Here is a 13,703-nt window from a genome sequence, read left to right on the forward strand (position 1 = left end):
TGTGACTCGGCAGGTTAATACGTACGGCCAGGATAGGAGAAAGCTGAGAAGGCAGAAAATCCTTTAAGCCCTTTCACGTTATGAATGTATCCGATGAAAAAATGCAGCAACTTCCTGAGGCCGATTAGCGTGCTCTTCCAAGTGAGCACATTCAAGGTATTAAATGACTGCTCAAAGAAACAGGAACCATTTCAATTAGAAGCTAAGAAATATTCTAGGAAGAAAAAGGCCTATTTGATCCTGTGAGCCACAACCCATAAATATTATCTGTCTGCTCCTCAGGCACCTTTTCCAAGGAAAGCAACCAATTACCTCTTAAATTACACCTTTGATAAGACTCGTTCATCTTTGCAGACAAGCCGCAGTGCTCACATGGCTTGTCCTATTTAATTTAGGCCATTGCTAAAAGCCGGACAGACAAGATAAATGGCCGATTCACCAGCTGCCCAGGAAATACTGGGGGGGGGGGGAGGGAACAGAAACCATTCCCACTCCTGAGCTGTGCTGAAAAGAGAAAAACCCAAGAGAACATCAGAGACGCAGATAGGGTTGCTTCTACTTACGAATTTTTTATCCCAATGCATTCCTATGGGATTCGACTTACAATTTTTTTCGACTTACAAATGTGTGTTCAGAACGCATTAAATTCGTAAGTAGAGGTACCACTGTACTTGCTTCCATACAGAGCAATCCTAAACCCCGAGACCTGGGCTGCTGGAAGCATCCCTCCACTGGGTTCTGCCAGCAGGGCCCCACCCCATGACTGCAGAGGCCACTGCTGTGCCTGTGCCCCCTGAAAAATGCAGGCAGCTGAGGTTGCAAGTGTAGGTCCTTGACTTAAATCATTATAGGGGCAGGGACGGAACAGTCAGCCAAGGAGCCAAAGCTGCTCCATCTCCCTTGAGAGCAGGCCCAAGTGGGGTCTCTCATTTCAACCTTGGAGCTGGAGCAGCAAAAATCACTAACAAAATTGCCCACTTTGGCTGGCACAAGTGGCAGAGCTTCAGATGTGGTTGCTGATCCACTGCTCAGCTCTGCCTAACTGCTCCCCAGCCAGGGTTTGGATTGTTCTGCGACTATTAGAAAAAATCATGTGATGCTTTCTATAGAGAGCACTATGTTCTAGTCACAGTGAAGAGACTGTTATAAGGAAACACAATGTGATGAGAATAGGAATTCAAATGTAGATAAGTTGATTTAAAAAAAAAAAGCTTTGCAACCTGACAGACTCTGAAGAAATCCAAGGTGGACAATTATCTTTCAGTGGAGACCACTGTGTGCGCACATCACCTCCTGGGTATGAGAAGAATTGTATCGAAAGAAAATCTCTCACACAACTAGGCTTTTCTAGTATTTTATTATAAAAAAAATCTGGATATTTGCTAGTCAAATACTTGAGCACAAATGCCTACTTGAGAGCTTATGCAACCCTCTAAGCAGCTTCTAACAGGCACCTGAAGAATCTCACAGGCAAGAGAACATTCCCTCGGTTGAAATGCTCACAAAAGAAGTCTCTTGCTCCACACTCACTTTGACACACTTTCTTGATCAGCCTGGCCAAAGAGCCGAGCTGCAAGGCATGGCGCATACCGCTTCCAGAAATCTGACAGAGGCTTGATTGCTTTCCCCTAGATATACCCAGAAAGCCAACAATGGACCATTTATGCAGTTGTGTCAGAGGTGGGCGGGCACTGTGAGTTATTACTGAATTTAAGTAAGCATCTAGCACTCTGTGATCCTTTGCTGGTAAATGATCAGCTTCATGCTCGTACACTGAACGCTCCCTTGTCCAAACCCCTCCAGAAAGGTTTCCAACGGACTGTAGCCTCCCAGGAAACCAAGCATACCCCAAACCCCCTTATTCCTATTGCTACATCCCAACCACCGTCAATTTCACTAAAATCACACCAGAACCATTTTTCACCCTACCGCTTCCATAAAGGTGGCAACAATCCCCCAAATACAGAATTAGTGAAGACACATGCTACTTCTGCCCATAGCAATACATTTTCAACATTTAACCAATCCCTCCGCACTACGTAGAAACCACATGTGACTTTTGCCAACATCTCCCTTCAACCACAGTTGATATTAGTTGACAAACTGTATTCCTGCAGATATGTATGTAGCCCACTGCCAGATTCAGTCTGGGTTTTGCAACTGCAGCCGCTTTAACGTCAGAAATGCACTGCAAAAGGAAGAGACAAAAATTAGTGCTTAACGTAAAGTTAAAAGACAGTTGCTGGCCGATTATAAAGTTACGGTACTTGCACCAATTTTGAGATTGCTACCTTTTTGGGATTTAAAGTTTTAGTTGGGAGTTTCATGTGAGCATACAAAAATTGAAGCCACCAAATACCACAAAGTGCATGATTTAAGTTTAGTAGTGGAAAAACAAAAAGGGCCTTGAATCCACCTTAAACCTGGTTGCAGTTTGTCTTCAAGCTTGATCCTGTGCACCAAACAATTGGTGCAGTGATTACATAACTTTATGACCACTGCTCCGTAGCAATTTATATTTTCATACATATTCATTCACAAAATAGATGGGTTTATGAAGATAGATAATAAACTTTATTTGCAAAGCCAACGGCCATAGCAACAAAATACATGCAATATAAAATTAAAAACAACAAGGATAAAAAGATCATATGATTATGATTGTCGATTAAAAGGTGGCCCTTAGTCTCATTGCACCCTCGATAAATCTGGCAACTTTTGTTGTTCTCTGGTCATTTTGATCTGATAGAAGAAAGAACAACGTGGCCTCAGTTGGGCGGCCTGGGAGAGTTAGAAGTAGGGGTGTAATGAGATCGAGCCGCAAGTCTTTGTAGAGAGGACATGACAGAAGGATGTGCGCTACTGTTTCTGTGTTGCCGATTCCACAGGGACAGAGTCGTTTTTCTGCTGGAATCTTTTGAAATCTGCCCTCGAGTACGGCGGAGGGCAGCACATCCAATCTGGCTAATGTAAAAGCACGTCTGAATTTTGAGATGGTTAGTCTATACAGATATCGTGGCAGGGGTTCCAGCTGGGAGGGGGAAAAGAAGGTAAACCAAGGGCAAGATTTCTTTAGGATGGCCAGGTTGTTCTGTTGCTCAAGGTCTTTTAGGCGCTGTCCAATTAGCCTTTTTGCATTGGTATGGCCCATCATGAGGAGCTGTTGTGGATGGAGTCCGCAGGAAATGAGTTTTTGGTGCACTAGTTTGGACCACACACTTTTATGAGAGTCCTGTAACACTAGAGGCAGTAGGCCGGTCGGATTTAAATTTAAGCGGAGCCAGTAGTTCAGTGTTCTTTGCCAGGATCGGGTTTCTACAGAGGGCAGGCTTGCTTCCAGGCGTAAGGCAGCATTTGGGACACATGGAGGAACTGCAAAAATCTGTCTTAAGAATTTAGATTGAACAGTTTCGAGAATTCTGCAGTGATTGCCCGTCCAAATTTGGGCCCCATAGAGTATCTGGGCCAGCGGTTTGGCCTGAAAGACTTTGAGGGCTGCTGGAATGTATTTGCGGCCCTTCGTGTGAAAAAAGCGGGATAACATCTTTACGCTTTGGGTTGCTTTTTCTTTGACCCATTTTTGGTGTACGTCCCAGAGTCCTGATGCCTGAAAGACTATGCCCAGATATTTAAAGGCTTTAACTTGCTCAATTAAGTGATTGTCCATGCTCCATCTATGTGATCGATGTTTCCTGGCGAAGACCAAAACTTTGGTTTTCTGATGGTTTACCACCAACTGCTCTCTCTTGCAATATGCTGAAAATTCTCCTAGCAGCCTTTTGAGGCCTATTTTTGTTCTAGACAGGAGGACTGTATCGTCAGCATATAGAAGGACTGAAATTGGTTTGGTGGCCAACCTGGGGGCATGGAATTCCGGCGCTGTTAAGGTTTTGATCATATCATTGATGTATAGATTGAATAAGGCTGGGGCCAGAATACATCCTTGCTTAACTCCTCTAGAGGCGGATATAGGCCCTGTAAGATGGCCATTTGTGGAAGATCTAACATACAACGTAGTTTCATTATATAGGCCATTGATCAAGAAAAGTAGTCTTTTATCTATAGTGGAAGTGTTCAATTTGGCCCAGAGTCTGACACGAGAAATGGAGTCGAAAGCAGCCTTGAGATCTATAAAGGCTGCATATAAAACCCCACGGTTTTTTTTAGCGTATTTCTCAATGAGGTGGGCCAGGACAAAGCAGTGGTCTATAGTAGTTCTGCCCTGCCTGAAGCCCGCTTGCTCCTCGGCCAAAATAGCCTCCTCTTCCATCCAGCTGCTTAGTTTGAAGTAAAGATGTTTTGTGTATAGTTTGCTGGGAATAGAGAGAAGGCTGATTGGTCTGTAACTTGCTGGGTTCGATGTGGGACCGTTTTTGTATATTGGGATGATTATCGCCGTTGCCCATTCTTTGGGAAAAAGACCTGTAGAATCAATGAGAGAGAAGATTTTCGCGAGCAGTGGAGCCCACCACCCGGCATTGGTCTTCAAAAATTCTGCTGGGATATAGTCAATGCCAGGGGCCTTGTTATTTCTTAGCAGGGCGATCAGTTTCTCAATCTCCTCTTTTGATACTGGTGGCCATTGCGGTAGAGCCTCAAGTTGAGCACTTAGCATGTTAGTCTTGGCTTCCTCGTCATGGAATAGTGATTGGAAATGACGGGCCCATGCCTGAGGTTCTACAGTGCAGATGGGACCATTACACTCCTGATTCGTTAAGTGGGATGGGTTTATGAAGCATTATAATATCCTTCTGCTGTGGTGAAGAATAATTACGAAACAGTGGGTTATATCCAGAATCACTGTTCACTACGACTGTTTGTGGACTACTTCAGCAGCATTGGATGCCATAAAACAAAGCTTTACAGCTTGTTTGCACCAGATAAGAATCTGATATATTGCTTCCTTCAAAGACTTAATAGTCTTCAGAGACTTTCAGAGACTTATAAGACTTCTGTTTATTTGGTTCTGTTTTGAAGAGAATCCATTAAGAGTTTCTATTTCGAGACATTCAGAGAAATATAAGATTTCTGTTTATTTGGTTTTGAAGAGAGTTCATATTTTATATATTTCATTTTGTTTATGATTGTATAGATTTCATAAAGAGTTGATATTTGACATTTTATTATCGTACTTGGTCATATGTGTTGCCTTGGATACTACTGATCCTGTGCACCAGCATGCAGTGACAATAAGACATAATTTCAGCACTGGCACAAGGGCAGAGAACCACAGATACAGTCTCTCCAAAGCCAGAAGCTGTGGTTATCAGTGAGGGGCAGGATCCCATCCCTAACACTGTGGCAAGTAATGAGAGGCTTGAAAACAGCAAAGATGGCAGCTTCAGAGTGCCTCCAATGCACAGTGTGCATATCAGGGAGAATCTCCACCCTTCTTTTGAGCCCAGAAGAGGGTCTGACCTTGCACTGGACTTTGGAGGCACATAAAGCAAGATCTCAGAGACCAGCCCTTTCCCTTCTCTCACCACTTCTGGAGCTCTGCACACTAGACCATCTCTTCTGAAGGGCAACTCAGATCTGATGAAGGGAGGACATCTGTTGGTAGGCTTCTATTAACAAGTGAAGGCAAACTGCCTGATCCATTTCTGCTGAGGGCATGCCCTCCAGAAGTTGATTTACAGCCACTCCAGTCATCTCTGATCACTGGCTGGGGCTGATGGGAGTTATAGCCAAAAACATCTGGACAGCACTAAGCTGTGGGAGGCAGACCTAGAGGATAAGATGGCACAACCTCAGAATGCCAATGTGACCAGGAGAGGATACAAAGCAATAAAAATTATGATCCCCTGCAGAATCCATCACTTATTTTATCTTATAAAATTTATATACTGCTTGACCCTCAAAGCTGTTTACTTCTTGATGCAGAATGTTGAGTTTTGTAGTGCCAAGTATGGCATCTTGGGATAGAAGAATGCTACTAACAATTTTTATTATTTGGACAGCTTGCCTGACCTGTAGCTTTACATCCATAAGATTGCACTTTAAATCAACCAAAGCAGGATGCCCCTGCAAATAAACTGAAGTAGCTCTCCCCATTTCCCAAGAACTGCTTGGTCCACAGAATTAAAGGACTCTCATTAGAGCCACCCTCTGCCCCCAGATCTTCCAGATAGCATTCTCCTCATGCATATCTTTTACTCTTTTGTGCCCATGCAGTTCCTCAGTAATCCAAGTAGGTCCATAGCCTATTTGAAGGTGCATTGGTGCTAAAAAGAAAAGAAGCCAAGAAGAATAAAGCGAAGTTTCTAATCATATTCCGTTAAGGAGGCTTGTGATCTTGAAAGATCACAGCTTGTTCTTTCCTCTCGCAGCAATTCTGGCACTAGCCCAGCATGTTCTGGCCTTTTAGCTAGTGCCATTGACATTCTTCACATGAGTGATGACACAAAAGGGCTACAAGTGCATGCAAAGGGGGAAGGGGGGGAAGCGGCAATACCAGACCTTACGAGGCATCTTGAGATGGAGGGGAAGGATCCTGACTCTCCGGCTCCGGGGGAGGAGCTGGCACTGAGTCCTCTTTCTTCTGCGCAGCCAGGAAATCATGAATTGCCTTCTCTATCTGCGGCCTGAAGATGTGGTTTAGTTTTGGATCCACCACCTGAGAAATAATTCTGTCCACTCCGGCTTCCAGCATCCCAGACCTGGGGCAGAGACAAAGGAGTCATTCAGCTCCTCCAGAAAGCTTCCCTTCTTCCCCCCACTGGAGCTCTCCAGAGCCGTCATGTCAGCTGCAATTAGCATTAACATGGTGTGAACTATGGCTCTTTTGGTAGCTCCTGTATCACTAGACAGGCATTCCATCCGGTACAAAGAGAACCAAGAGGTTTTGAACCAGCTGCCTTTGAGGGCCCCAGCAGAACCTGCAGCAGACATCTGCTCACCCAACTGCTTTAAAAAAATGTATGCTGGGTGGGAGCCACTGCAGGGTGTCCATGGCACACAAAGCAGCAAATACTGTAAAACCTAACTTGGCATCAACAAGAGGAAAAAACATCACACTGGAGGAGATAGGCGGGATATGAGGGGAGGTGATCTTTTTGGCTAGGGCACTTAGGACGAAAATGCAGAAAGGCGGCCTTCACCCCAGGACCCGCCACGATCAGCTGCTCCCCACATCTGCCAGTCTAGACACACCGGTACTTTTTACAAGACAAACAAAAATAAACACAAGCACCACAAGACAAAGAGCTTTTCTGGGAACCGTGTCAGAAACCAAAAAGCGACTTATTACTTCAAGGCTGTGCTGGATAAAAAGAGCAGGGCATGGGCTGTCTGGTGGGGTTAAGTCATGTCTGCAACAGGCCAGGGGAGGCAAACACAGAGACACTGCACAGCCGTTGGGAAGCAGCTGCCTGGGTAGAAAAAACACACCCAAACAGCCAATATTGTTTTGAGTCTACATGGGCACTTAAGATCTGAAGTCTCTTGACACTTGGTCTCCATGAAGGGCATGCCTGGCCTGGCACAAATTCTAGGGTCAGATTGTTCTGATGCTCTTCCAACTCCTGCAGCTTGCGCACTGTGCCACGTACTAAAAATGGCAGCTACGTGCCATGCAGCAATACTCTCATTGCAGGGCCCCCTGAGTACTTAGAGTAGCCGATGGAGACACAAGGAGCTTCCAGGCTGGCTGCTGGGAAAGCATTCATGCAAATATATTCATGCAAAACTTGCAAAGGTTATACAATGCCAGTTCATTGAACGTTCATGTTTGTGCGGAGATTATATGGCACTGCCAGCTAGGGGTTGTCGTCCCACATTTTCTAGTCTAATTTCCCATCACTTTTCTTACCGGACTTCTTGCAGTGAGAAAAGTGATGTGCTAACTGCACTAGAAATGGGGTAACAACCAAATTTGTACATTTAAACAGGCTGTTTGGAAGTGTCCGCATTTGAGCATCCCCAGAATTAATGAAGGCAAATAAAAGAGAACTCAGCTGTACATGGTGTACACAACATGTTTAGAAACCATACAAAAACTGAGCAAGGAAGTCAACCAGGACATGACAAGCTCAATATGTCTCCCCGCCATTGACTACTTGCAGCAAAACAATCTGTTACAGAATTGATGGAGTACAATGCATAAGCAACTTCTGCTCCACGGCTGAACCACTGACTACAGAATTTGACACTTTGACTACAGAATTTGACACTTTGACTACAGAATTTGACTACAAGATGGCCTGGGGAAAGCTCTCATAGTAACCACTGTCTCAAGGCTCATCCACACCTGCTACCCTGCTGCATTGCCCTGGGGAAATCCACTGTTTACTGCTGAATTGGAGAAAACATCATTAGTGTTTTCTCCTTATTTGCATTTGCTCCAATTTAGTGATAAGAGCAGGTTTTCGGGGGGGGGGGGGCAGAGCAAAAACACTTGGACCTGTGGGTGAGCCCTCACTGTCCTACTTCACAATTAAAAATTATGGAACTGGAGTTTTTAACCTGAACATGCCTCTATGAAGGAAAATGGCTTATAAATGCAACTCAGGATGTTTCAACAATAACTTACCATGAGCTTACCATACAAGAGAAATACCTACCGGTAGCATGTAACCTGTGCTTTATGTTGATGGAGTCATACAGCCATTGAGACAGACTATGATATGTACGACCCTATAGGTTCACTGTCCGCAACTACAGACAACACTCACAGCTTAATGCCAACACTCAATGCCCAGATGTCAGGTATTTTAGATATATTGCTTTGTGAATGGTCCCTGTCATTTTTACATTTAAGCTTCATCATAATTATTACAGCCTATGTTCATTTACTTCTGACTGTACTCTATATACATCCCAGTGAAGGCTCCTCCTGTATTCATGGCAAAACCACCTCTAGATTTCATGGTTTTCATGGCAGCCATGGGGCTGCTTCAGTTTGCCATTAATCACTCTCAACTTAAGTCTTGGTGATGATGAAATGGGTGGTTTGAAAAGAGAGGAAGGGTTGTCCAAGTGATCTCATTGTCATGGTCAAACCACTTCCTGGTGAAGTTTGATATGGTATTGCCAAATGTATATAACACCCAGCTCTCTCTTTTTCATCCAATGGAGGTAATGAACCATTGCTTGAACACTACCACAGATTGTATGTGGGCAACCCCCCCCAAAATATGTAGTCTAGGAGTGCAGCAGCAACCAAAGCATCCAGGAGCAGTGCCAGATCAAGGAGCACCCCTAGATTATGCACTTGATCCAAAGGAAGTGCAGCTTAAAGGGAATCTGGCTGTTGTATGTCTCTGCATTGATTCAACTAGTGTGCTGCCTGCACCCTTTCTGAAGAAGCAGAAGATGTGGCCACACCCAGGATGGATTTTTGCAGCATATTTCATGTGAGGCTGTCCTTGAAAATTCATAGAATCATAGAGTTGGAAGAGACCACAAGGGCCATCCAGTCCAACCCCCTGCCAAGCAGGAAACACCATCAAAGCATTCCTGACAGATGGCTGTCAAGCCTCCGCTTAAAGACCTCCAAAGAAGGAGACTCCACCACACTTCTTGGTAGCAAATTCCACTGTCGAACAGCTCTTACTGTCAGGAAGTTCTTCCTAATGTTTAGGAAGAATCTTCTTTCTTGTAGTTTGAATCCATTGCTCCGTGTCCGCTTCTCTGGAGCAGCAGAAAACAACCTTTCTCCCTCCTCTATATGACATCCTTTTATATATTTGAACATGGCTATCATATCACCCCTTAAGCTTCTCTTCTCCAGGCTAAACATACCCAGCTCCCTAAGCCGTTCCTCATAAGGCATCGTTTCCAGGCCTTTGACCATTTTGGTTGCCCTCCTCTGGACACGTTCCAGCTTGTCAGTATCCTTCTTGAGCTGTGGTGCCCAGAACTGGACACAGTACTCCAGGTGACGTCTGACCAGAGCAGAATACAGTGGTACTATTACTTCTCTTAATCTAGATGTTATACTCCTATTGATGCAGCCCAGAATTGCATTGGCTTTTTTAGCTGCTCTCAAGCCAGGTGCCACCCATCCTGTATTTGTGCCTTTCATTATTTTTTTTGCCCAAGTGTAGTACTTTACATTTCTCCCTATTAAAATTCATCTTGTTTGCTTTGGCCCAGTTCTCTAATCTGTTAAGGTCATTTTGAAGTGTGATCCTGTCCTCTGGGGTATTAGCCACCCCTCCCAATTTGGTGTCATCTGCAAACTTGATCAGGATGCCCTCAAGCCCATCAAATTGTTTATAAAGATGTTGAATAAGACTGGGCCCAAGACAGAACCCTGTGGCACCCCACTAGTCACTTCTCTCCAGGATGAAGAGGAGCCTTTGGGTTCGGTCAGCCAGCCAGTTACAAATCCACTGAATGGTAGCATTGTCTAGCCCGCATTTTACCAGCTTCTTTACAAGAATATCATGGGGCACCTTGTCAAAGGCCTGGCTGAAATCAAGATAGGCTACATCCACAGTGTTCCCTTCATCTACCAGGCTTGTAATTCTGTCAAAAAATGAGATCAGATTAGTCTGATATGACTTATTTTTCAGAAACCCATGCTGACATTTAGTGATCACAGCGTTCCTTTCTAGGTGCTCACAGACCATTTGCTTAATGATCTGCTCTAGAATCTTTCCTGGTACTAATGTCAGGCTGACTGGGCGGTAATTGTTTGGGTCCTCTCTTTTCCCCTTTTTGAAAATAGGGACATTTGCCCACCTCCAGTCTGCTGGGACTTCACCTGTTCTCCAGGAATTCTCAAAGATTACTGCCAGTGGTTCTGAATTGTTTGGAAGCTTTAGCAAGTACAAAATGTAGTAACCAGGTTACAATTTGAAGCAAGGCAATTCAAAGGACCATCTTCCGCCGGAGTCTGTCTGCTGTTTATGACTGTCAGAGACCTTGCACTCCTACCTTCAGAGGTACAGATGGTTGGCAGGAAGGGCTTTTTCAATAATTGTATTAATTCCCAGCTTCTGTCAACCTAGCAGTTCTAAAGCATGCCAGCGCAAGTAGATAAATAGGCACTGCTGCAGCGGGAAAGAATTTTCGTGCGCTCTGGTTTCGTCAGTCCTCTGTGTGCCAGTAGCAGTTTAGTCATGCTGGCCGCATGACCCAGAAAATTGTCTGTGGACAAACACCAACTCCTTTGGCCTGAAAAGTGAGATGAGCACCACACCCCATAGTCTGCTTTGACTGGACCTTGACCGTCCAGAAGTCCTTTACCTTATTTCACCAGGCATTGGGGATCATTTTAAATTTAAATCCTGCTGATTTTCAGTATTGCTTTAGTTTTTAACTTGGTTCTTTTTAATTTTATTGTGCTATTACTGCTGTATTTGTTTTTAACTTATTTTGTACACCACCATGCAACCTCTTGTAGCCAAAAGGCACGCTACAAGTCTTCTAAATAACTACGGTAATCTGCCATAATACAGATTAATAAATTAAGGCTGCAACCCTATGTGGAATAAAGCATCTCTGCATACAATGGGACTAACTTTCACGCAACATCAGGGAAGCACTTCGTAAAGCTTGCAAGCCACCTCCCGCTCTCATTCTAAGCACATTTCAATAACCATTTCTTGAGTCCTATCACTATCAGTCAGGAACACAGCAGCATATTATATAAAATTAAAATTATGTACATTGAACAAACAGCTAACGCAGCCTGGCCTTCAACAAAATTAGGGAAGAATGTGTCTGCAAAGAACACAATTATGTTTAGTGAACTGGATTAGTTACACTACAGTACAGCAATAGTTCAAGGAGCAAAACACTACTTCACTCTGTTGGACAGCACCAGAACCCCAGTGACATTAAGCTCATCGTGCTACTGTATCTCATGCTGGAAGTTGGTAAAAGCAAACAGAACTATGACTACAAGTTCATCAGATGCTCTTTTCCTCCTGCAGATCTCCATTAGGCAGCCACAAGTGACACTCTTGGAGAAACATGGTGTTAATCAGCAATGAGATTTTAAGTAATTTCAATGGATGAAGAGCCACAATCTATCAGGAATATTTCTTTGACCAGGCATCCCCAAACTTCGGCCCTCCAGATGTTTTGGACTACAATTCCCATCTTTCCCAACCACTGGTTCTGTTAGCTAGGGATCATGGGAGTTGTAGGCCAAAACATCTGGAGGGCCGCAGTTTGGGGGTGCCTGTCTTAGACAATCCCATCAAAATTTAGGGGTCTTGTGCAAATGTAGGAGGTTACCTTCATGAGTTTAAAAAAACAATTCATTATTGTCATTTATATTTTAGCAGCTTTTACTTACTTAATAACGCTCTGCCTCAAGCCATTCCGCAACTGGTTTTTGTTCATTGCTGGGTTCCATTCCTGCTTATCCAGGTGGGTAGACACAAAGTTGTCCACTTTCTGTCTCAAATTCTGGTAGGCTGGCTAAACAAAATAGCTCAATTAATATAACCCTGAAGTGTTTCTTTCAAAATCCACACAGACCACTGACACCACACTGAAACACAGGGAAGCCGACGAGTTCCTCCATAACGGGGCTGGGTGGGGACTAGGGAGAAGAGAGGATAAGGGAATAAAAAGCAAAATCCCTGTAATCCTGGCAACTCCTTAGACGAGGCCTCCCCTTACGATCCTGCAGAGAGACCCTCCGCGGGGCTGCTATGGGGAGAGGCGCTTACCTTGGTGTCGACGTCGGCCAGGCAGTCCCTGCGGAAGGCGTCGAAGAGGCCACGGCTCTTGAGCTGCCCCACGATGAGGGAGATGAGCTGCGCGTCGCCAGGGGGCAGCGAGGCCGGGTCCGTCGCTCCAGGCCCCGACGAGCTCCCGCCGCCTCCGCCCGTGCCGGACGACGCCCCGCCCGGCTCCGCCATCCCCCCCGGCACGGCCCTCCCAGCGCCGCCCGACGGGCCGCCGGAACAGCAGCGTCCCCGCCGCCCTCGCTCCCGCCAGGTGCTGCTGCAGGGGCCGATGGTGGCAACGCCGCCGCCGCCGCCGCGGCACCCTCTGCTGATCGTGCCGCGGCAGCTGTTGGTGACGTTGCCGTCGCGGAGCATTTGCGTCATGCCTTCCCGCTGCATGCTGGGAATCAGAGGCCTCCTCTCTCTGGGCTAGGAGGGCGCAGACTCCCAGGAGGCTTTTATCGCGATAGCCATCTGGCAGGCTCGCTGCCCCAGCTGCAAAAACCTGCAAAATTTGTGGATTTGTTGGCGCGGAGTCATCGCGCTCCGCTAATATTCAAGTCCGGGTGGGGTTCTAGATGAGTTATGGGAAGGGCAACGGGGATAAGAAAAGCAGCCCTGAATGCTGCAATTGTTGCAGACACGGGAGCGACCCCCCAAGTCCTGCTGCCGCCAGAAAGTGCTCGCACTGCTCGTTTTGCAGGAGGACCTCCTGGTTGTCAGTCCCTTGCACATAGGGTTGCCATAGGTCCCCCCCCCAGGACACGTCCTCTTTTTCATGGGGATGTAAAATGAGAGTCGTCATAGCGATCCATAGTTAAAAGTAGAAGTCGGCAATTGTGTCCTCTTTTCTGCTCTTCAAAACAATGGCAACCCTACATCACAGTACCCATTTTAATCCCCTCTTTTTTGCCTTTGGGGATGCCTTGTTACACTTCCGTTAGTGTGGGTTACTAGAGTAGTCATCCCTCAGGTTCTTCCCCAAAGAGGACAGGGCTACTTGTAGGGCAGACTGAAATGCTCCATTCTGCGCAACTGTTCAAGCCTCTTTTTCACCTGACATCCCTCTGAAAG

The 13,703-nt window shown here is 45.6% G+C and overlaps 1 protein-coding gene across 2 annotated transcripts; it reads right to left on the reverse strand.

Annotated features, from left to right (window-relative positions):
• Window positions 1-1,338: 1,338 nt before the first annotated feature.
• Window positions 1,339-12,982, reverse strand: BOD1 (biorientation of chromosomes in cell division 1). 2 transcript variants are annotated; one of them, XM_060271704.2, is made up of 4 exons: window positions 12,630-12,982; window positions 12,251-12,375; window positions 6,465-6,659; window positions 1,339-2,188 (listed from the first exon to the last, which is right to left on the reverse strand). In XM_060271704.2, exons 1-4 carry the CDS (start codon window positions 12,819-12,821, stop codon window positions 2,143-2,145), a joined length of 558 nt encoding a protein of 185 aa, XP_060127687.1. In that variant the 5' UTR covers window positions 12,822-12,982; the 3' UTR covers window positions 1,339-2,142. The 2 variants fall into 2 exon arrangements, with proteins under 2 accessions (XP_060127687.1, XP_034961199.1); XM_035105308.3 differs by having other exon boundaries at window positions 6,460-6,659; window positions 12,630-12,978.
• Window positions 12,983-13,703: the final 721 nt, after the last annotated feature.

Source organism: Zootoca vivipara, chromosome 2 (genome assembly GCF_965207765.1).
Source record: "Zootoca vivipara chromosome 2, rZooViv2.hap1.1, whole genome shotgun sequence".
Taxonomy (NCBI): domain Eukaryota; kingdom Metazoa; phylum Chordata; class Lepidosauria; order Squamata; family Lacertidae; genus Zootoca; species Zootoca vivipara.

Excerpts from the sequence above, each read along its gene's own strand:
- BOD1 (XM_060271704.2), bottom strand. The coding sequence starts at position 12,821 with ATGGCGGAGCCGGGCGGGGCGTCGTCCGGCACGGGCGGAGGCGGCGGG. Across the intron at positions 12,376-12,629 it reads TGGCCGACGTCGACACCAAG|CCAGCCTACCAGAATTTGAG; the intron begins GTAAGCGCCTCT and ends TATTTTGTTTAG. Across the intron at positions 2,189-6,464 it reads CCTCCATCTCAAGATGCCTC|TGCATTTCTGACGTTAAAGC; the intron begins GTAAGGTCTGGT and ends TTCCTTTTGCAG.